Below are 22,504 nucleotides of genomic sequence, written 5' to 3'. Positions count from 1 at the left end.
AAATGTATGCATTTTTCTTCAAGAATTCCACTGCTACTTATGTGTTCTAAGATAAAAAGAGATTTTTTTTTAAAAAAAGGTAATTACAAAAAAAGAATGATAGTTGCTCAAATAGCTAAAGTACCTGCATTAAAAATTGAGAGGAAAATTTGAGTATACAAAAAATTGAATATTGACCTTGAATGAGAACATTGAATTTTGGGGAAAATATGATATTTTTATTTAATATAGTAAGACAATAGAAGCAATCTAAATATTTAAAACTAGCAAAACATTTTACTTATAAAGTAATTGATTTTTTTTTCAACATGTAAAATAATTTCTGGTAAAACAACACAATTTTAACAATCACTACCTCTGAGAATGAAATTTATTTGATTTAATGAAAAATTTCAGACTGTCTCTAATGAATAGATGTAATGTTTGTAATTAGGTACCAAATATATAAATAAATATAATGCTTTGTTTTGTTTTTTGGTCTTTTGTCTTTTTTTTTAGGGCCGCATCCAAGGCCTATGGAGGTTCCCAGGCTAGGGGTCTAATCAGAGCTATAGCTGCCGGCCTACACCACAGCCTCAGCAACACCAGATCCAAGCTGTGTCTTCGACCTACACCACAGCTCATGGCAACGCCGGATCCTTAACCCACTGAGTGAGGTCAGGGATTGAACCTGCAACCTCAAGGTTCCTAGTCAGGTTTGTTTCCTCTGTGCCGGGATGGGAACTCCTCAATATAATGTTTTTTAAAGGAATAATCAGGACTTAATCTAGATTTAGTCAATCTTGAATTGAGTCATCTAGAAAATCCACGTATATGACAGTTCCTTTTTAAACTAAGATGTGACTGGTTTGACTGTGTGAATCACTGAACAGTGGTGAATCTCTAAATGATTACATAATTTAAGAGATTCAGGAGTTATTTACTCTTAGCCTCTCATAGTGTACATGATAAAGCTAAGGCCCTGTCAAATAACAGACTTGTCTGTAGCCACACAACTATTTAATGGAAAAGTAAGAATTAGAAACCCAACCATCAAATTACTGCTTTGGTGTATAATTTCTAATTCAGTGCTGTATCGTAATTATAAATTTTCAAAAGATAGTTGAGACAAACCACATTAATCAGTTAATTAAAATGCATTTATTTCTTTTTAAAATTTTGTGACAAGATTAGTTCCTAAGGAGAGAATTAAAAGTAATATATGAAACAGAAATAATCATAGCAACGATGGGGAAAGTGCTCATTAAAGGAAAACTGACCAGCACAGAAAAACACTAGGTATAAAAACCATCCAAACAAGCCTGATATCTTAAATGAAAAGTGAGCAATTCTTAAAAGTGGAATGATTCCCTTAGAGACCAGCCAATTCCTCCGAGTTGGAAAGCTGAGAAATTAGGCAGATTACCATAGAATGCCTGACTTTCAGGCAAAGTGTACAGGCAAAGTGTGCTGGTGTCACAGTATTTTACTAACATCAAAACTTTTGTAACTCCTCAATTTATAGTTAAGTATGTGTAATTCAATGTTGTTCACACCTTTTTCACTAATGTTTCATTGTTCACTGTGATTTTGCTCATAGACCCTTAATATCTGTTTCGTATTTACTTGATGTTTTTCTTCATTCTAAAACATGCTATCTATGAAATCACATTTTTAAACACACACATCAAGTAAAATTTACAATACTAAAATTTTAAAAAGGCTTTGTGTTATTTTAGCACATCTAAAGATCAAACTTTGGAAAATACTGAGAGGTAATATTTCTTTGTCACAAGAGTGTGAGAACCATGAAGGCAGGAGTTAATGATATCTCATTAATCTGTAGGTTGATCACCATATGCATTGTCCATGTTAGGTAACCTGAATTAATATGCAAAGTGTGTACTGAAGAATTAAAAGAAGACAGATTTAACAATTACTGTAAAAGTTGAGTTAGGGGTGATTCCTTTTGGTAAATTGGGTCAATTTTTTTTTTTTAAGTAGAGAATTTGGAATTTGGAGAAATTGCATGAAGCTGGTCAAAAGATACAAACTTCCGTTTATAAGATAAATAGTAGCCATGTAAGCTACAACATGATAACTGTGTTTAACACTGCTGTGTGATACACCTGCTTAGAGAGTAGATCCTTCAAGGTCTCAAAACAGGGAGAAAAATTGTTATTTTGTTTCTATGCGACATGATGGATGTTAACTAACCTGACTGTGGTAATCACTGCACAATACGTATAAGTCAAGTCTTTATGCTGTACCTCTTAAACTTTTGCAGTGCTGTTTGTCACTTCTAACTAAATAAAACTGAAAAAAATCAAGAATCTGACCTTCATCTTAACATAGAAATATATTATTTTGAGCGAGGGTGGAAGAAACAAAAGGTAACACTCGCAGATACGGGCAATACGTCACACTGCATGCTCTATTCTTTATCTGTAAGCTGGAGCTGTCCAGTAACTTGAAACATGAGAATCAGTGCGATATGGACTCTGAAGTCATCAATAATCCAGCCTTCTTTCCTTTAAGGAGTTAGCCTTTGCTTGGGTTATTTAGACTCACGGCTTTTTAAGGAAGAAGAGTGACTTTATTTGTTCTACATCTGAAACTGGTTTGTAGTTGCCTGAAGCCGACCTGGAGACATTCAAATCTCTTTTGTCTGTGAGTGAATCGGAAATAAATCTGGGTGATGAACCTGATCATGACATCATCACACAGCAAATCTTGGAATTCTTACGAAAGTGCTTCTATTATGTCATGTTTTTTGTAGGATGAGAAGGAAAAATAGTCATCATTGTTTCTTTCCTCTTGAGTACGGGAAATATTTTTTGCTCTTCTTGTGAGTGAGGAAGAATTACAGTACCAGAGAAGATGACCTAACCCTCTTCCCTCCACCCTGTCCCAGTCAGGTATCCCCATTCCCTTCAATAATGAGTTTACTGAGCTTTCTTTTCCTGGGGCCATTTCCTTTATGGAGTTTTTATGATTTTAATATTTTAATCAAGCTTGAAGGATTACATGTATACCATTCTCTCCTAATACTGAATCCACTGATGGCATTTTATTTTACCCTTCCTCTAATTATTTTTTATAGTATTTGGACGGAATGGGATAGTAAAAAGGAAGAAAACTCTAATCTGAGTTCAGAATCTGTCATTTGCCTGTTTTTTTTTTTGTTTGTTTGTTTTTTGTTTTTTTATCTTTATCTTTTTAGGTCCACACCCGCAGCATATGGAGGTTCCCAGGCTAGGGGTGACATCTGAGCTGTCGCTGCCAGCCTACATCACAACCACAGCAAGGCCAGATCCAACATGTGTCTGTGACCTACACCACAGCTCTTGGCAACACCGGATCCTTAAACCCACTGATCAAGGCCAGGGATTGAACCTGTGACCTCATGGATGCTAGTCTGATTCATTTCCGCTGAGCCACGACAAGAACTCCCATTTGCCTTTTTTTGAACACTGAGCAAGTTGGTTAAGCTGAGTGACCCACAGTCACTTCATTTGTAAAAACAGACCAATACTAATTACAATGTAGAGATAATGTAGAAGTATAAAGATAATATATTTAATACTTTAGTAGGTATTCAATAAGTAGTGGACTCTATATGGTAGGCAACTTGATGCAGTGGCAAAAACATAGGCTTTTGAGCCACTTAAACCTGTTAGGCTAGGATTATTTTTTTTTTATTATTTTTTTTCCACTCTACAGCACAGGGACCAAGTTACAGATACATGTATACATAATTTTTCCTCCTATTTTCATGTTGCAGTGTAAATATCTAGACATTGCTCTCAGTGCTACATAGCCCGATCTCATTGCAAATCCATTCCAAGAGCAAGAGTTTGCATCCATTAACCCCAAGCTCCTGAGCCCTCCCACTCCCTTCCCCTCCCCCTCCCCCAAGGCAACCACAAATCTATTCTCTAAGTCCATGATTTTCTTTTCTGTGGAAAGCTTCATTTGTGCCTTATATTAGATTCCTGATATAAGTGACATCATATGGTATATTTCTTTCTCTTTCTGACTCATTTCACTCAGTATGAGAGTCTCTAGTTCTATCCGTGTTGCTGCAAATGGCATTATGTCATTCTTTTTTATGGCTGAGTAGTATTCTATTGTGTATATACACCACATCTTCCTAATCCAATCATCTGTCAATGGACATATGGGTTGTTTCCATGTCTCGGCTATTGTGAATAGAGCTGCAATGAACATGCAGGTGCATGTGTCTTTTTTAAGGAAAGTTTTGTCCAGTTATGTGCCCAGGAGTGGGATTGCTGGGTCATATGGTAGTTCTATGTATAGATTTCTAAGGTACCTCCATACTGTTCTCCATAGTGGCTGTACCAGCTTACATTCCCACCAACAGTGCAGGAGGGTTCCCTTTTCTCCACACCCCCTCCAGCACTTGTTATTTGTGGCCTTGTTAATGATGTAAGGTGGTATCTCATGGTAGTTTTGATGTGCACTTCTCTAATAATCAGCAATGTTGAGCTTTTATCCATGTGCTTATTGGCCATCTGTTTATCTTCCTTGGAGAAAAGTCTTTTCAGGTCTTTTGCCCATTTTTCCATTGGGTGGTTGGCTTTTTGGCTGTTGAGTTGTATAAGTTGCTGGTATATTCTAGAGATTAAGCTCTTGTCAGTTGTATCATTCAAAACTATTTTCTCCCATTCTGTAAGTTGTCTTTTTGTTTTCTTTTTGGTTTCCTTTGCTGTGCAAAAGCTTGTCAGTTTGATGAGGTCCCATGGGTTTATTTTTGTTTTTATTTCTGTTTCTTTGGGAGACTGACCTGAGAAACCATTTGTAAGGTGGATGTCAGAGAATGTTTTGCCTGTGTCCTCTTCCAGGATTTGTTGGTGTCTTATATTTAAGTCTTTAAGCCATTTTGAGTTTATTTTTATGCATGGTGTGAGGGTGTGTTCTAGTTTCACTGATAGGCTAGGATTATTAACTGCAAGTCACTTATTCCTAAGCTTTTCTCCTCATGCATAAAATGAGTATTCTAACTGCTAGTATGAATTAGAAGGGAGAAATATGAAGCTTCTACTTTGGCAGGGCCAAAGCAAGTACTTGTTCTTGTATTGTTTGCTGCCTAAACTTTCTTCAGTTGCCTTTTAAACACATTTCAATTCATCTATGATCATTTTCTTGCATTTTTGGTTTTGCATCTTGATTTTATTAGCACTTCTATAGGCTGTTTTTGTGTTAAGGTTAACCTTACAACTAGAACACACATTATATCTACATATTCCCTCTAAAAAATTGAGCAACGTATGTAGCAGAAACATTTTTAAAGGTCAGCCATGGATTATTACTGGTCTTCTTTTTTCCTTTAATTCAATAGATAAGCCCCAGGCAAAGTGAAATGAACTTGATGGCCAGTGTTTCCCAAACTCGAAAACACTTTTCTGTGAGTGAGACAGTATAATTTTCACCTGAGCTGGAGACTTGGAAAGTTTGCGACTGTTCACTAACGACAGGTTAGCGGTGTGCTAAGGTTAGGTTGTCCAGGATCTGAATGGCAGTTTTACCACTTTGCACATTTCTAATTGTGTCTGGTTGATGTAGCCATGCCCCTTCTCAGTTGTCTCATCTGTCAAATCCAGGTAATTAAGGATGTTCCCTAATAAAAAAATATGAGATGCATATATTAAGCAATTAATATAGAGATTGGAAATAATGTATCATCTTGCAAACATAATTTAAAAAGTTGGTACAGGTTGAATGAGGGTGATGTGTTAAGACTCCTTGTGGGAGTAAAGGAGAAAATATTCTTTGTGCCCAAAGGTATAGAAATTGAGTGGGTGCAAGTAAGTCAGACATTTGCTCCCTGTAGCTTGCCATCCTAATGCGTAATAAATATTCAATAAATGTGATTGTCATCACTGTTATTACCGAGGTGTAATGAAGTTTTTGGAAGTCGTAATGAATAGTATCTAAGTAGGCGAGTTATTTCCGTTTTTCGTATACTTGCCAAGATGCATTATTGCATTATATTTCTTATTTATAGCTCTTTGATATTTCCCCATCTCACAAGTTTTATAAAGTAATAAGTTGTTTATGAGTTCTTACTGAACAAAATGGGCCAACCTACGTAGTTAGCAAATTCATAATATCTCATTTCTTTTTTTAATTAATGTAAAATTTTTATTTTAGTTGATTTACAGTGCTGTGCCAATTTCAAAATGAGTTTTAATAAAGATGGATTTCTGACTTGGAAGAAAAATACTGCACTTTCTGAAATGATTTTCAGACATCAACCCCTTACATATAAGGATGTGAATCTCAAAAGCACTGTGGAATTAAGGTTCTCCTGCACTCTCTTTCTGTACAGATAACCTCCTGGGACCATTCTACGAATTAGTGGAATTTTTTTATATAAATGAAAAGTAGGAGCCATATTAAATGCAGTGATTGCAGAACTCCTTTTCTGGCTGCACCCGTAACATGTGGAAGTTCCCAGGCCAGGGACTGAACCTGCACCACTGCAGCAATCTAAGCCGCTGCAGTGACAGCACTAGGTCTTTAATGCTGCACCACAATGGAACTCCCCTGCAGCACTTCTAAGAAGTGATCTATGAGCACTTGAAGACCCAAAGTAGAATTTCAGATTATTTCCAAACAGAATCTTTAATGCAGACCCATCTTTCAGCTCTAACTCTGAACTTAATCCATGTGTTTTTTTTTTTGCTGGCTTTAGAATCCATTTAGAGATAGTTGATTTGGTTTATCATTAATTGCTTTAAATTTTTTAATATCAGGGATTCTGCGTTCTTTCTGTTATATAAATCATGTGTGGTATTGTTTTAGTATGAGGAAACTGTTCACTTTCCCTAATGAAAATACTCTTTGCTTTATCTGGAAATATTTATTAGTTCAACATGGCAAAAAGAAAATTGTCTGACAGTGTTTCACTTATTATAAGGTATTATAATAAAAACAATGTAATTATTACAGAAACCAAAAAAAAAAATTTAAGTCCATGCCTAATCCCACTTCTCTAAGAACTGTGAATATTTTGTGCATCTTATTCTAGTCTTTGGTCTTTGCTTCAGGTATTTCTTGCATCTCACCCTGAGCATTTGATTAAATCTAACCAAATTCTTAAATGCAAACATGTTTTAAGCTTTAGGAAAAACATTTTTTTCAAGCTATCAATTTTTATGATAATATAATCTCAGGACTGGCCTCAGAACTAGAAATACCTAGACGTGTTTGAGTGACACGTTCATTTTTGTGCATGTTACATATTACTTGTCACCAATGTTTTTTACCAAGCACCCACGCAGAAGGCACTCAAAAGGTCAGGAGACACAAATCAGTTCAATTCATCAAACATATTTGTATTGACAGCACTGTGCTAATGCGAAGAGAATTTGATTAAAAGGAAGCTAGCTCTTCCTTTGAAACAAAGATGTATGATGATTGTGGCTAATACATTCAGGAAAAGCCTCGTATTACTCCTCTAAATGGAAAAAGCCATCATAACTATTATTTCAGCTATAAAAGCCTGCTTGAAAAATAGTGCAGGTTACTAGTCTGTTGCCTGGTCTCAGAAACTGAGTAGCTTCTACATTGCAGTATTTATTATAACTACAATGTTTCACTTAAATACACAAATTATCTTAAAATATGGTTATCCTATTAGGTGAATATTCCTCTATACTATAAGCATGTAACAGAGGAGGCAACTGATATACTTTTGGTTTTATTTCCAATTTTCATTCTTTTGCTTGGCTGTTCATGAAATGCTATTTGGTCAGTAAAATTTGCATAAGTTGAAGCTAATGGCTAATGGCTGAAAGGCCTTAGACTAACTTTGCACATGGTGATGGGTGAGTTAAATAACTGTCCTATATCTACTGGATTTTCCAACTGAAACTGATAAATTGTAGTTACTTATTAAAATATAAGCGCTAATAATTCCTGAAAAGAACTCACATCTGGCTCCAATGCTTAATCCCAGATATTTTTAATTTCATCCTTTTATCTGACTTTCTCAGTGTTAGGGATATACAATCCCTACTATTAAACATTTAAAGCAATTGATGATAAACCATATTCGACTCTCGCTGTCCACCTCAGAGGGTAGAAGCTTAAACTTTTTTTGTCTATGTCCTGCATGATACTCTTCAATTAGCAGTTCTTCGAGAGATAATTGAGTTTCCAAAACACAAGTTTTCTCATCTGTGAAGTGGAAAATGATGATGGCTTTTGGGGAAGCAAAGGAAACAGTGAATGCGGGTACATGCGCAGAATCTGGAAATGCATGGAGGGTGGACGTGACGATGTGAGGCTGTGGGAACTGTTCCTGCAAAGCTGTGTCCTCAGATGGATTTTCGCAATTCTCTCGCCAGGCGAAGCGTACATGCGACTAAGCAAGCTCCCCGAGGCTGAGCACTGGTACATGGAGTCGCTGAGATCCAAGACGGACCACATCCCTGCTCATCTCACCTACGGAAAACTGCTGGCACTCACAGTGAGTGATTAGCTTCCCCCCCCGCCTTGAATGTGACGTGTATCCTTGACGTAACTTAAGTGAAAGGTGTAAGTGGAGAACCCCAAAGGCATGATTGTGTGGGGCACTTGTCAAGTAACAATACGTCTATAAAGACCATGTTCTGGAAGCCAGTGTTAACCCCAGATTGGCCGTAATGTGGAATTAAGTCTGAGTCTTTCCAAATAGCCAGCTCTAGATGAGGCAGGGCGTGTGTGTCCATCGTACCACCTAGAATCTTCTACGAAATGGAAATCATTCTGTAAGAGGGGGAGAGCCGTCCTTTGGCCACCATCCATGTGACAGGCTCTTCTGGCCATAGTTCTGTGAAAGCAGTGTTAGTTTGAAGCATAAGAAATTACTGATACTCTACCATTGTGACTTATAAAAGTTGTAATATTATGTTTTTCAAAGAGGTAGTGCTGTTTTTATTCTACAAACTAGGGAATTGGTCAAAATATTTAAGTAACTTTTCCTGAGCTCACCCAGCCAATAAATGATACAATTAGCCTTCAATCCTAATCTGAATCTATTATCTGTGTTATTTTAGTTATATCCCTTAAACTTTCTCCAATATTAATAAAAGCAAATGAATGCTAACAAAGCATAGAGCAAAGGGTCAGGAAAGTGATTCCTAAATGAATTCATGGAAAGGTATCTTATAATTGTTTAAAAGGAAGAATAGTTTTGTTTCCCACAGAAAATGATAGGCTAAACACTTAAAAGTTTTATGTATCCATTTTAACATGCCACTAAAAGCTATTAAATAGATTATATGGGTCGACTATGTGAGCAGAAAATATCTCACTTAAAAACAGCTAGATATGCTTAATAAAATATAACAGAAATGCTGCTAATATGTACCTGAGCTCAAACAGTAGTGAGAGAATTTCCCTGGGGGTGGAAAAGAAGCAATAACTAAACAGCAGAACAGTAAACAGACCGCTGATCCCGAAGCTGGTTTGGGGTAGATTATCAGTTGTAACAACCTGTGGGAAGGGTTTGTGGTTTGTTTGTTTGTTTTCGTTCTTGCTAGAATAAAAGACAAAACTTTGGCCCAACAGAAGGCCAGGAATTAGATGTCTGAATAAGGCAGGAAAGTTCATATCAACAGTGAAAGAATAATGTAGAAAAATTCACATACTGGTTCAAGAGGGCAGCATGAAGCTTTGCCTTTCTCAGCGTGGAATCTGAAATCTTTGCAGAGAAGTTGGCACCATCGCCCTCTCTTTACCAGGCTTTGGGTTTTGAATTTACTTTACTTGAATGATCAGGGAATTCCTAGGGCAAGAAATTGGTCAGTCCCCTAAAAACTCTTCCTGAAGACGTGACGGAGCATGTCCTTTGAAAGAACACGGTTAAATCTAGAAGGAGTTACTGAGTGAGATGCGCGAAGAATGGGGAACAAAGAAATGGTGATTATGTAGGTAATTTACTGAATAAAATATGAAGAAGGAATAACCTCACGAGAACAATCATAATGGAAGGGGAAGTGAAATTTAAGTGGATTTTTGGAAGTCAGAAAGTCGAAAGAGGTGTTACAACTCCTCGGTCAAAGGAGAGCAAACCACCATCTGAAGGGACTTTGGAACAGAATCGCAATGTGAAGAAATCGGGGGATTCAAGACTTCGAGGCACCTGGCATGGAAGACGATGAGCTGAGAAGTGTGAACAGTTCTGATCTACGTACGGGACAGTCAGGCCTCTCCCCAGGTGCCCAGTGCTAGCAAGCAGGCACTCCCTTCCAGGTCAGGGGAAAGGAGGCTCACAGGGGTGGAGCACTGGAATAAGAGAGCTCCATGACTGGGGGCAGAGGGGAGCTGGGGCACCATCACACGTGGGATGCAGGGGGTGCTGAAGAGAGTTCTGACTGAGTGTCCTCCAGGAGAATACTCAGACTGTGAATGCCGCTCCCCAAACACCACGGGCAGAACACAGCAATGTAGTGTTTATACCGCCTCAGCAACACACCCTCTCCCCTCCTCCCGTAGACATGGTGGAATTCTCATCGGGAGAAACTGTATCACTGTAGCAAAAAGATTTTCATAGACTACATTTGGAGGTCCCTAGAAATGACTAGCTTCTCAACATACAAAAGTGAACCTTTCCAGGCTAGAAAGTACATTTATGCCTAAGGAATTCAATCTGCTTTAATGAACTCCCCTTTTAAATAACAGTGGATGACCAAGGATCTACAGTCATGTGGGGACAGCCTCAAATATACAAGACTGGAACTGGAATAAATGATTAGCAGAAAGACTGGAGGAAAGAGGAAGGGAAAAAAAAAAAAAAAAAACAGATGACCTTAGAGATTTGTTCACATAGCATTTTGTAGCAATTAAAAAATGATGGGAAAACAGTTTTCATTTGAAGGATGGGAGAATAAAGGTGAGGAAACGTTTTTCATACACAAACCAAAAGATGAAACGAAACTGATGAAAGAAGGAATGAGAGAAATTTATATGGAGGCTCAACAGAGAAGGAACAGAGAAGGGCAAAGAATGTTACTCACTTGGAGGTTAAAAGTTGCTATTTTTAGCCATTTATAGTGTCCTAATATGTCTCGTTTCATCAGTTAGAAAAAATTGTTTTATCTTAGGAAAACCCTTTCCATTTCTTATTCTGATTGGATGCTAACTCACATAGCTTCATGTGAGAACAGAGTTCATATAAACCTCTTGCCTCTACTGACTTTGACAGGTTATTAGGGAATTCCATTGGAAACATGTTTAGTAAATTGATCAGAAAGGTCTATAAAAGTTTCAGATTTATCACCCCCCAAAAAAAGTCATTTTGAAAAGAAAAAGAAGTTGAATGTTGAAATATACCTAGACTATGACATGACTTCAGATGGAAAAACCACATGTCCTTTCTCCCCCCCTTTCTTTTTTTCAAGCCTAAATCTTTTAAGTTTCCTGTACCAAAAATATGATTTTACAGGCTGCTTTATTTTTTAGAAGGCATTTTTAAAAACAAGATTTAGCAGTTTCAATTTACTGAAACATATGGAAGGGGAGGAAAGACACAAGTATTACAATCCAGATTTTAATTCCCCCTCACCAACAGAACTTTTATAGTTTCCGACTTGCTGATTAGCTGAAATACAAACCCTATTATGGAATGGCTTGAAATCACAGTGCCAAAAACCCCACAACCATACTTAACAGTTTTTTTGAATTATGAGATTTGGCAAGTTTCTGATCCCAGTGGATTGCCTTTTGTCTAATTCTGGGTTTCTCGGCCTGGTAATATGCTATTGACTTCAGATGGAATTGGTGAGGTAGAAAATGCCACACATTGTGACTTGAATGCTTTAAATATAAAGTATTATAAAATGGAATTGGCTGTTCCTCTCAAGAGAAGAGAAGAGAAATGGAATGGTATTTTTACTATTGCATCAAAACTGACCAAAGGTAAAATATTTAAAACTGACATGCAGCTAAATGAGACTGAGAGGGTAGAGTAAGATTTCCATACAAAGAATTGTATTTTTGTAAGACATGACAGGCAAAAAATAATAATTATTGATGCTTTTACTATAGCCAGTGAAACAATTCACTCCGAACCACCTTTTTTGAACAAATTTTTCTTTAAGAATTTGTAGTATTGCTAATATTTAGAAAAGTTCAAAGAGATTTAGAGTTTCTCAGAATGCTTTGACAAATCCCATAGATCAAATCCTTTTTCATTCCTCTGACAAAAATGTCCCTTTCCTCTCTCTGCCTCATCAAATTTTATTTCCTGGTGTGATGTCTTGCCTGAGTCTTTCAAGCATTAGTTTTCGCTTGCTCTGCACTTCCATGGCACTGGTTTCAGTGTCTCTGTAATAGGACTTCTCAGATCAAATGGCAGATATGAATCTATGTCTTCTGACCCTAGACGTTGTGCAGAGACTAAGTCGTTATTTCTCTTCTCATCCCTTCGGTACATGGCATTTCACTGTCTCGGTAACTATCCCCAGGCCATCATTGTGCATCTCCCTTTTGAAGTTATATAAGGGCTGGGCAAGTCTTTTTTTCCAGTTTTATTGAGATATAACTGACAGCACTCTGTAAGTTTAAGGTAGAGGGTACCAGACTTTTTAAATATTTTTGTTTCCCTGGCCTAATTCTCGTTTCCTCATTAGCCTCTTCATTTTGCCAACACATGTACGGAGATTTATTAATCCATGCGAGGCTTTGCTCTAACTCCCAGTTATATGTACGAAATAAATGAATGAGAGAGGCATGACTATCGAGTGGACACAGTGTCACATTCCAAGGTCCTGAAAGAGGAGTGGGTACAGGAAGGGCGTACATCTCCTGAGTGCCTGTGATGGACAGGTGTTTGTTCACGAAGCTCTGTCATGAGTACTTTCCTCTTTTTATCGAGGAGGAAACTGAGCTTCAAGGATTTGAGGAGTATCCCCAAGAACAACAAACGGTAGAACTGGATACACCTTCAAGGATTTCTGAATTAAGCCTCATTTGTTTTCACTCTATGGTACATAATTTTTTGTGGCGTTTTCCTCCACTTTTATACCTGATTAAATATTGTAAAGGGAAGCTAGCATGCCTCCCTCCTCATTTTTTATAATTTATTTTTAGGCATTATGTCTAAATATTAGTTTGGTGTGAATGGGTTAAGCACATTTTTATTATTAGGCATTGTAGGTTATGAACTTAAGATTTCTGGTTTCTGGTTGGGGTCCATTACAAACCCAAATGCAAATGTTCCAGGGAACCCTAGGGAGTAGTTAGTTCTGCTTAAGGGTCACTGGTAGCCTCCGCGTTTAAATGTAGTTGGATCTGGGTGACATCTCTTTAGAATATATGGAGCTTTCATACCAGTGGCATGTCCAGTTAAAATACTGAACACAAGCTCTCTTTAAAATTGTGATTTATTCCTTGTTTGAACTTGGTTACCGAGGGCGAATGCCGTGAATTTAAAATTGGGCTGCGTTAGGAGAGAACGGAAGGAGTCACATTTCCATTATTGCAGCGTTTCAGACGGTTGTACAGTTGTTTCGAAACCTGTGTGTGTTCTCTGGTTGTGTGCACATCCTTACCTTGATTTTTTATTCTCTGCTTGGCTCTCCTTTCTTTTGGTCCTGTTCAGCTGATTTAAGCCAACTATTTTGCCATTTTTGTGAGCTAGTAAAATTAATATGGACTTAAATTGTAGTAAAAGCAACTTGGCTGTGAGCTTCTTTTCCAGATTTAGGTTAGTAAGAGAGAAGGAAGGATATGGGAGACTCTGACAGTAATTCTTGATACGGCAAACCTTTATTTTGGCTACTGAATGGAAGCACGGAGCCAGATTTCTGTGTCTAGCCAAAGTTAATTGGGCTACATAAAACTCCAGTTGTGAAAGTACTTGGAGTTCCATGGAAAAGTTCCATACCCCAGGCTGAAACGGTGTGCGTGTAGTCTCTCTGGACATGCAGGGCTGTGTGTTTCCTTGGGCCTTGGGTAATAATTACTGCTATTTAGAGTTGAGATTATGTCTCCGTTTGGTCTTCTTGAAAGTTCTTCCCACTGTACGTGTTGACTACTCTTGAGGTCCCTTTGTTTTATTTTCGTCACTGAACAGCTATGTTTCGAGCAGAGGCATGAAGGAGCAAAAACATGTCCCTGCACCTCTGGCTGAATGACCATGATGGACATTCGCTATAGAAGGTGCAAAAGTGATGTGGTGCAAAGAGAAAATGTGTATCACTTATGTCATGCGATTGAAATACGGAATGAAATATCGAAGAAAATTCAATACAGTATTCACCTAAGCATTTTATATGAAGTTGCCTCATCTAAACATTGTAGTATTTTTACTCTGAAGCATAATGAATCTGATAGTTCATTGTCTTAGAAATTGTCTCCTCACTTCAAGATGTGCATTTTGCAGAGTTCCCACTGTGGCTCAGTGGGTTAAGGACCCGACATGGTGTCTGTGAGGATGCAGGTTCAATCTTCTCAGTGGGTTAAGGATCCAGTGTTGCAACAAGTTGCAGCATAGGTCGCAGATGCCACTCAGATCCCATATTGCTGTGGTTGTCGTGTAGGTGGGTAGCAGCAGCTCTGATTCGCCCCCTAGCCTGGAAACTTCCATATGCTGCAGGAGCAGCCATTAAAATAAATAAATGCATTCTGCTCTATATAGAATCAATCGTTTAAAAAAAATTAAGGTACAATTGTAGAACGAATCTTAAAATTGCTATACTTGTTACTGCTAAGTGACTCAGGCAGGAATCTAAATATCTCCAAAGTATCCCAGATTTTATGCTGCTTTTGTATGTCAGTTACTTAAAGTCATTTTAGAGATATTTTCTTTTGCCAGATATACTCAGGAATAATAAAATCAAAATACTCAAATTCTCAGTTACTAAAGGTCACATAAAGTAATTCTAGCTGCTTTATATCTACTTATATGTGATGCTATGTTTGGAAAGAAATGCTAGCTTTTTATTTGGGAATAAGTAAGATCATACGGCTCTGAAACTAACTTAACATTTCATTGTTATTTTGTTGGTTTCTGTATTTGGTCTGTAGTTAACACTTAGCGCAATTTTAAAAGCTTCAGAAATCCCCCAGGGAGTTCCCTTCGTGGCTCAGTGGTTAACGAATCTGACTAGTATCGGTGAGCACACAGGTTCAATCCCTGGCCTTGCTCAGTGGGTTGAGGATCTGATGTTGCTTTGAGCTGTGGGGTAGGTCACAGATGTGGCTCAGATCTCATGTTGCTGTGGCTCTGGCGTAGGCCAGCAGCTGTAGCTTCGAAAAGCACCCCTAAACTGGGAACTTCCATACGCTCTAGGTGCACCCCCCCAAAAAAAAAAATCCCCCAAGACTCTGCTATCCTATGTTATTGGAGGAATGTTGATGGAGAAGTGATTGTGTCCCTTAAAAGTAGCTTGACTTTCTTGAAGGACTCAAACTGCAATCGTTTATAAAAACCCGTATTTGACATACATTTTCCGCATCTGAGCCTTGTGCCATGTTCTGTAATAAACAGTCGTGCTACCTGGACCGGTGGGGTCTTGCTTTGGCCTCAGGCAGCCCTCGGTGCCTTCCACGGAGGAGAATCCTAACCGTCATCCGCAGCAGCTTCCGCGGGGGGCACCCTGCTTAAGCCTGGCGGAAATGGCTTTGTTTCAGAAAGGACCGTTATGTAGGCACCTTCAGCTTATTTTCTTTTTAATTTTTGGGATAGGCATGGGACCCCACACCTGTGTTTACCTTTAAAAAAGGTAGCACGGATTGCCTGTTTTCAAAGGCAATTCCTCTCCTGCCAAGTGCTCGGACCAACACTTCACCAAAAAAGGTTGCCTTTCTTTCCCTGATGCGTTTGGTTATAGATATAGATGTAAGTATACATTCACACACACACACACACACACACACACACACACACACACACACACACACACACACACTCACACACACGGGCTTGTATAGAAAGGAAGCCATATCTGTTCAGAGACTTAAGAGTTTTCGTTTTTGCAATCTTATAAATAGGTTCAAGACCAACCTAGCCATGAAGCTGTTCCCAAACCCATAGCATTTTGGTTAGTTCCCCTTATATTTATCCACGTGGCATTTGAGGCTGTGAACCTCAGCATCCTGAGGCATGAAGTCCACCCAATTGTAGATTGCGTCATTAGTTTTTTCTTAAAATTAAAGTTCTTCCAAACAACAGTAAATTCTGAGTTCAACATTTTTTTTTTTTCTTCCAAGTCCTGCGCTTCTAGGACCATTTGAACTCCTCATTCATTTCTGGACACAAGTCCTTATCTGTTGTTTTCCTGTCTCACAAAGAATGAAATAGTGCACATAGGGTGGCCCCTTCCCCTGCCTCTTCAGCAATCACAACAATCACAGTACTGCCTAGATTAGCTCTTTATCACGCAGTGACCGAGGCTTTTTTGAAAATGCTATTCTAATAACTCCTCCCATAATCCCGGAATCTGGGTACTTACTCTACAGATGCGGAAGCTGGAGTTCACGGAGTTTCAGACCTGTGTCCAAAGCCTATTGCATCACACTTGGTTTTTCTGAAAGCTGTACTATTTACATCGCTCTCTAACCTTTTGTTTCTTGTGATAAAACTTGTATATATGGTGCCTTATATGCATAAAGGCCTAACTTCAAAATGCATAAAAATTTTATTTATGTATTTATTTATTTATTTTTACGGCTGCACCTGCGCCGTATGGAAATTCTTTGGCCAGAGGTCAAACTGGAGCTGCCACTGAGGCCTACACCACAGCCACGGCAACACGGGCTGGATCTGAGCCCATCCGAGACCTACACCTCAGCTTGTGGCAAAGCCAGATCCTTAACCCACTAAGCAATGCTAGGGATCAAACCCACATCTTCACAGGAACCACATTATGTCCTTAACCTACCCAGCCACAACGAGAACTTCCAAAATTTATTTTTAAAGAATATCTTCGTTCAGTTTTGAGATTTTCTTACAATACAGTTCTGAAATGAGAAAACAACCTTTGTATGTATCATTAAATTTAAAAAAAAATAGTGTAAGTAGTTCTAAAAAGGATTTAGATAGCTACATATTTGAAGTAACAAGGAAGTAGTAATAGTGAAGTGACAAGTAGAATTTGTAACGTGGATATGGCACAGATGGCATACCTAGTGGGGTATATAGTTTCCTTCGTATTTTGAATTTTGAAGGATACGTGATACTCCCAACTGAAGGAGAGGTGAGTGGCCGCTGACCTTTACCTGCTTAACTTTTAACCGGGAGACACTGAGTTGAAGCAGAGCACCTGAGCACATCCCTGCCTGCAAATTTATTTCAAAAGTCTTAAAATTGCAGGGCAAGTTTATTATTGAGTTATAATTGTTGCTATTCGTCAAAAGTGACAGGATGGAAGACGTTCTTGAACCTCTCCTATAACTCAGTGTGCCTTGTTTTTTGTTTTTGTTTTTGTCTTTTTGCCTTTTCCAGGGCCACTCCTGCAGCATATGGAGGTTCCCAGGCGAGGGGTCCAATCAGAGCTGGAGCTGCTGCCGGCCTACCCAGAGCCACAGCAACGTGGGATCTGAGCCGCGTCTGCCACCTACACCACAGCTCACAGCAACGCCGGATCCTTCACCCACTGAGCAAGGGCAGGGATCGAACCCGCAACCTCATGCTCCCTAGTCGGATTCTTTAACCACTGCGCCGTGACGGGAACACCTCAGTGTGCCTTGTAATCATGATACTTTCCGTGGAAGGTGGCAACACGTGGGAGGATTCACCCTTAAATAGAGCCCTTTGGTCCGTTTGATATTAGGGACGTTAGTCACGTGGCTTTGGGTTTAAGATGGGCACTGGCCATTGAATCATGTTTTATAATGTCCCGTAATGAAGAAATAGGTAGAAGAGCTGATAGATATAATAGTCCTTCTGGGAAGTGTTTGCCCCCTGAGAAAAGGAACTTGAAGACACTGTCTAGTGTAAAGTTTGCTCTGTTTCTCCTTTGGGGGATGGAACAATAGCTAGAAGAAGAATGGAATTTCCATCTGCTTGAATCAGAAGTTTGCTCACTTTAAGCAGAAAATTACTCATCAGGAGACTTTAGATTTAAGATATCTTTGCATATCTTAAAGGGATTACCTCAGCAGGGATACAGGATGGAGTTGAAATCTATTGCCTCCGCTCAATAGATTTTTTTCTGAAGGTGCCTATTTTCCGTCTTCCACACAGGATGCACATGCTCCCCAAGTGGCAGTTTCTTTCCCCACCCTGTTTCCACTTTGCTAATTAGTGACCAGAGACAAATTATCTTTTGTTTTCCAGTTCCTGAAGTAGAAATAGTGTTTGGTCCTTGCAGTCTTTAACACCTTTTCCTGACATACCTGTGCTTAGGCTGATACTTGGTTCTCCAGTGAGTGTCCGTCAGAGGAAGAGTCCTGGAGACTTTGTCTGAGACTCTTCCTTTGCCTGGAATACGCTCACCGTCCCATTTAGCAGTCGGAGTCATAATAAGTTTTTTGAAAAGTGTTATCTTACGAATTTGTTGTTGTTACAAATATTTCAAGCATATAGCAAAAAAGACAATATTGTGAGAGATCCCCATGCATTCTTAACTCAAAACAAAAGGTAAGATTTTGTGGCATTTGCATTAGACACTTGAGAAATGAATGTGTTAATAAACCCTTTCTTTTACAATAGTTTTAGATTGAGAGTGACTGCAAAGTTAATACAGAGAGTTCCTACACATGCATTAGTGGGGTACAGTTGTCATGCTTAATGAGGCAATATGGATATGTTGTTATTAAATAGAGTCTTTATTTTATTCAGGAATCTTCTGGCTTTCCCTTTTGTCCTTCTGTTGTTCCAGAATCCCATCTCAGACTCTGGGAGCCTGTTTAAGACAGCACATTCCGTTTAGTTGTCTTTTCTCGTTAGGCTCCTCTAGGCTATGACAGTTGCTCAGGCTCCACGTGCTTTGATGACCTTGACAATTTTGAGGAGTACTTGTCATGTATTTTGTAGAATAATCCTCCGATGGTGTTTGGGCAGTGTCTTGTCACGATGAGACGAAGGTTAAGGGTTTGGAGGAGATAAATTGCCCTGCTCATCTCGTCATATCACGATAATAGATTATCAATGTGACGGATCACCACTTATGCTACCTTTGATAACCTGGCTTGTGATGGTTCTGGTCATATTTCTCCTTTGTGTACAAAGCTTCTCTTTCCCCTGCCTTTTATATTGACGTCTTCGCATCATTACCTGGAACCTACACTTGAGGAATGGGAAGTTATGCCACCTCTCCTTTGGGACAATTTTCTCCATCATTGCGATTCTTCTGTATGGGAGCTTTATCTCTTCTCCCCAGTTATTTATTCAAAATCGTATGCATATGCGTTTGGACTCAGGGATATTTCATTTATACACTGGGTTATAACACATACTACTTTTGTGCTCAAAGTGGTTCCTATTGCCCAGTTTCAAACAGCGGGGGTTCTTGCATAGGCTTCTTGGTCCCTTTAACACTCCTCCATCAGTGTGTGTGTGTGTGTGTGTGTGTGTGTGTGTGTGTGTGTGTGTGTGTGTGTGTGTTTCCTTTGGGCACTTTCTTATTTTTTGTCACTGTAACACCCTCCAAGCTCACCGTACATATTTCCTGCCCAAGTTCTAGAATCAAACATTTTCCAAGGAACCGTGGCTCTTTTTATTGAAAATTGATTTGAAATCAAGATCCGGGTATGCTGTTTGCTACCAGGTTGCTGTTGTTTTACTTTCTCTCAGATGCCTGAAAGGCGATACATGTCTCCTAGGGGACAGGGAAAGGAGATATATGGCTGCATACTAACCAATGTATGTACACATAGCTGCAATATATATTCTGTTTGTAACTTCCTGTATATTAAATTAAATATCAGTTCATACTGATGTCTCCAACGCTAATCCATTCTCATATGTATCTTTTTGGCCTCCTCCCCTTGTTTATCAGTAACTTCTGATTCCAACAGAGAAACCTGGCTTCTACCATCTGCCGCACATTTTCTTAGTTGTTCATGTTCCAGTATTCATGTATAGGGTTGTTGTTTTCATTTGATTCTTTTATTTCTGTTTTTATTTTGTTCACACCTGTGGCACGTGGAAGTTCCCAAGCCAGGGATCAAATCTGAGACACAGCTGTGACCGGAGCCACTGCAGAGACAGCACCAGATCCTTAAACCACTGCACCACAGCAGGAACTCTGTTCGTGTATAGTTTTAGAATTGTATCCCAAGGGAAGAAGCGTCATCAACTAGAGGCCTATTCTTATGTCTAGTTTAATTTTCCGTCTGTCTTGCAGACTCCACTCATCTCCAAACTTAAATAGGTCATCACCTCACTCCCCGCCCCATTCAGTGAGCTCGTTTCACTCATTTGTAATATATTGTGGTACCTCTGTCACATTATGGATTACATCCTTGTATCCCCCGGCCCCCCAAATGTCCCTCTTTATCTGTAATACTTTTCCTTGCTCGGAAGTCTTCTTTGTCTGAAATTAGTATTCCAGCTTTCTTTTGATGAGTGTTAGCGTGATTTATCTATATGCATCCCTTTGCTTTACATATCAGAGTCTTTATATTTAAAGTGGATTTCTTGTAGACAACAGGTAGTTGGGCCTTTTATTATTATTATTATTATTCAGTCTAACATTCTCTACCTTTTAATTGGTATATTAGACTATTTATATTTAGAGTGATTATTGATATATTTGATTTAATGTCAGCCAGGATTGTATATGTTTTCTATTTGCTGCCAGAGTTTATTTCATTTTTTTCCAATCCTATATTTTTACTGTAATAAAAAAAAGTAACATAAGATTTTCCATCATAACCATTGCCAAGTAAGCAATAGAATAGTGTTAACTATGTGTACATTGTTGTGTGACGTATCTCCAGAACTTTTTCATCTTGCAAAACTGAAACTCTATACCCATTGAACAATAGCTCCTCTATCCTTCTCCTTTCAGTCCTTGGCAGCCACTATTCTATCTTCTCTTCTAAGAGTTTGACTGCTTTGTATAGTTACTTTAGGTACTTTTCCTGTTGGTGAAATGACTCAACATTTGTCTTTTGTAACTGGTTTATTTCACTTAGCATAATGTCCCCAAGATTCATCCATGTTATAGCACATAACAGAATTCCCTTCTTTTGAGGGCTGTATAATATTCCATTGTTCTACATACCACATTTTCCTTATTCATTCATTCATTATGAATGAATGGGCATTTAGGTTACTTCTACCTCTTAGCTATTGTGAATAATACTGCAATGAACATGGGTGTACAAATAGCACTTCAAGATCCTGTTTTCAGTTCTTTCAGATACATACCCCAAAGTGAGATTGCTGATCATGTGGTGTTCTATTTTTAATTTTGGGGGGAACTATTTTCCATGACACTATAGCATTTTACATTCCCACCAAGAGTATACAAGGGTTCCCCTTTCTCCATATCCTCACCAACACTTTTTATTTTCTATTGTCAGGTTTTTTTGTTTGTTTTTTTGTTGTTGTTTTTGTCTTTTTTTTTTTTTTTTTTTTTTTTTTTTTTTTTTTTTTTTAGGGCTGCACCTACTGCATGTGGAGGTTCCCAGTCTAGGGGTCGAATCAGAGCTATTGCTGCCGGCCTATGCCACAGCCACAGCAACGCTAGTTCCGAGCCGCGTCTGCAACCTACACCACAGCTCACAGCAATGCCAGATCCTTAACCCCCAGGAATCGCACCTGCAACCTCATGGCTCCTAGTCAGGTTTGTTTCTACTGTGCACGACGAGAACTCCTTGCTTTGTTTTTAATAGTAGCCATACAACAGATGTGAGGTGATATATCTTTATGATTTCAACTTCCATTTCTGCAGTAATCAGTGTTATTGAACATCTTTCCATATGCTTCTTAGATATTTGTATATCCTCTTCAGAGAAATATCTATTCAAGGTATTTAATCATTTAAAAAATCTGATTATTGTTCTGTTGATGTTTTATAGTTCTTTTATATATTCTTTTTTTTTCTAATTTTTTTACTATGGTTGATTTACAATGTCCTGCCAATTTCTGCTGCACAGCAAAGCAATCCAGTTATACATATACACATATTCTGTTTCTCAAAATATTCTCCATCATGTTCTATTACAACTGATTGTGTACAGTTTCCTGTGCTGTAGATCAGGACCTCATCACTTATCCACTCCAAATGCAATAGTTTGCAATTACTAATCCCAAACTCCCATTAGACCCCACTCCCTCCCCATCCCCCCTGACAACCACAAGTCTGTTCTCTATGTCCATGAGTTTGTTTCTATTCTGTAGATAAGTTCATTTTTGTATACACTAGATTCCAGATATAAGTGATGTCACATGGTGTTGCCTTTCTCTTTCTGACTTACGTCACTTAGCATGAGAGTCTCTAGTTCCATCCATGTTACTGCAATGGCATCATTTGGTTTTTTTATGACTAAGTAGTATTCCACTGAGTATACGTAGCAGATATTCTTTTTTATTTATAGCTATCTTTTTATTTATTTATTT

At 38.5% G+C, this 22,504-nt stretch overlaps 1 protein-coding gene across 50 annotated transcripts in view; it reads left to right on the top strand.

Annotated features, from left to right (window-relative positions):
* The window catches only part of TMTC2 (transmembrane O-mannosyltransferase targeting cadherins 2), a 949,512-nt gene that overhangs the window by 268,946 nt on the left and 658,062 nt on the right, over positions 1 to 22,504 (top strand). For all 50 annotated transcript variants that reach the window (XR_014804529.1, XR_014804552.1, XR_014804560.1 and 47 more), the window contains exon 8: positions 8,355 to 8,476. Coding sequence is in view for 1 of the 50 variants with exons in the window: in XM_021093031.2 (XP_020948690.2) it covers positions 8,355 to 8,476 (122 nt within the window). In the remaining 49 variants the exon portion in view is untranslated. The remainder of the gene's footprint in view (positions 1 to 8,354; positions 8,477 to 22,504) is intronic.

The sequence above is a fragment of the Sus scrofa genome, chromosome 5 (genome assembly GCF_054392235.1).
Source record: "Sus scrofa isolate SSC_HxYL_T2T_F1_AM1 chromosome 5, Sscrofa_HxYL_maternal_Yorkshire_Landrace_v2.0, whole genome shotgun sequence".
Taxonomy (NCBI): Eukaryota; Metazoa; Chordata; class Mammalia; order Artiodactyla; family Suidae; genus Sus; species Sus scrofa.
This window is presented reverse-complemented; position numbering and strand designations above follow the sequence as displayed.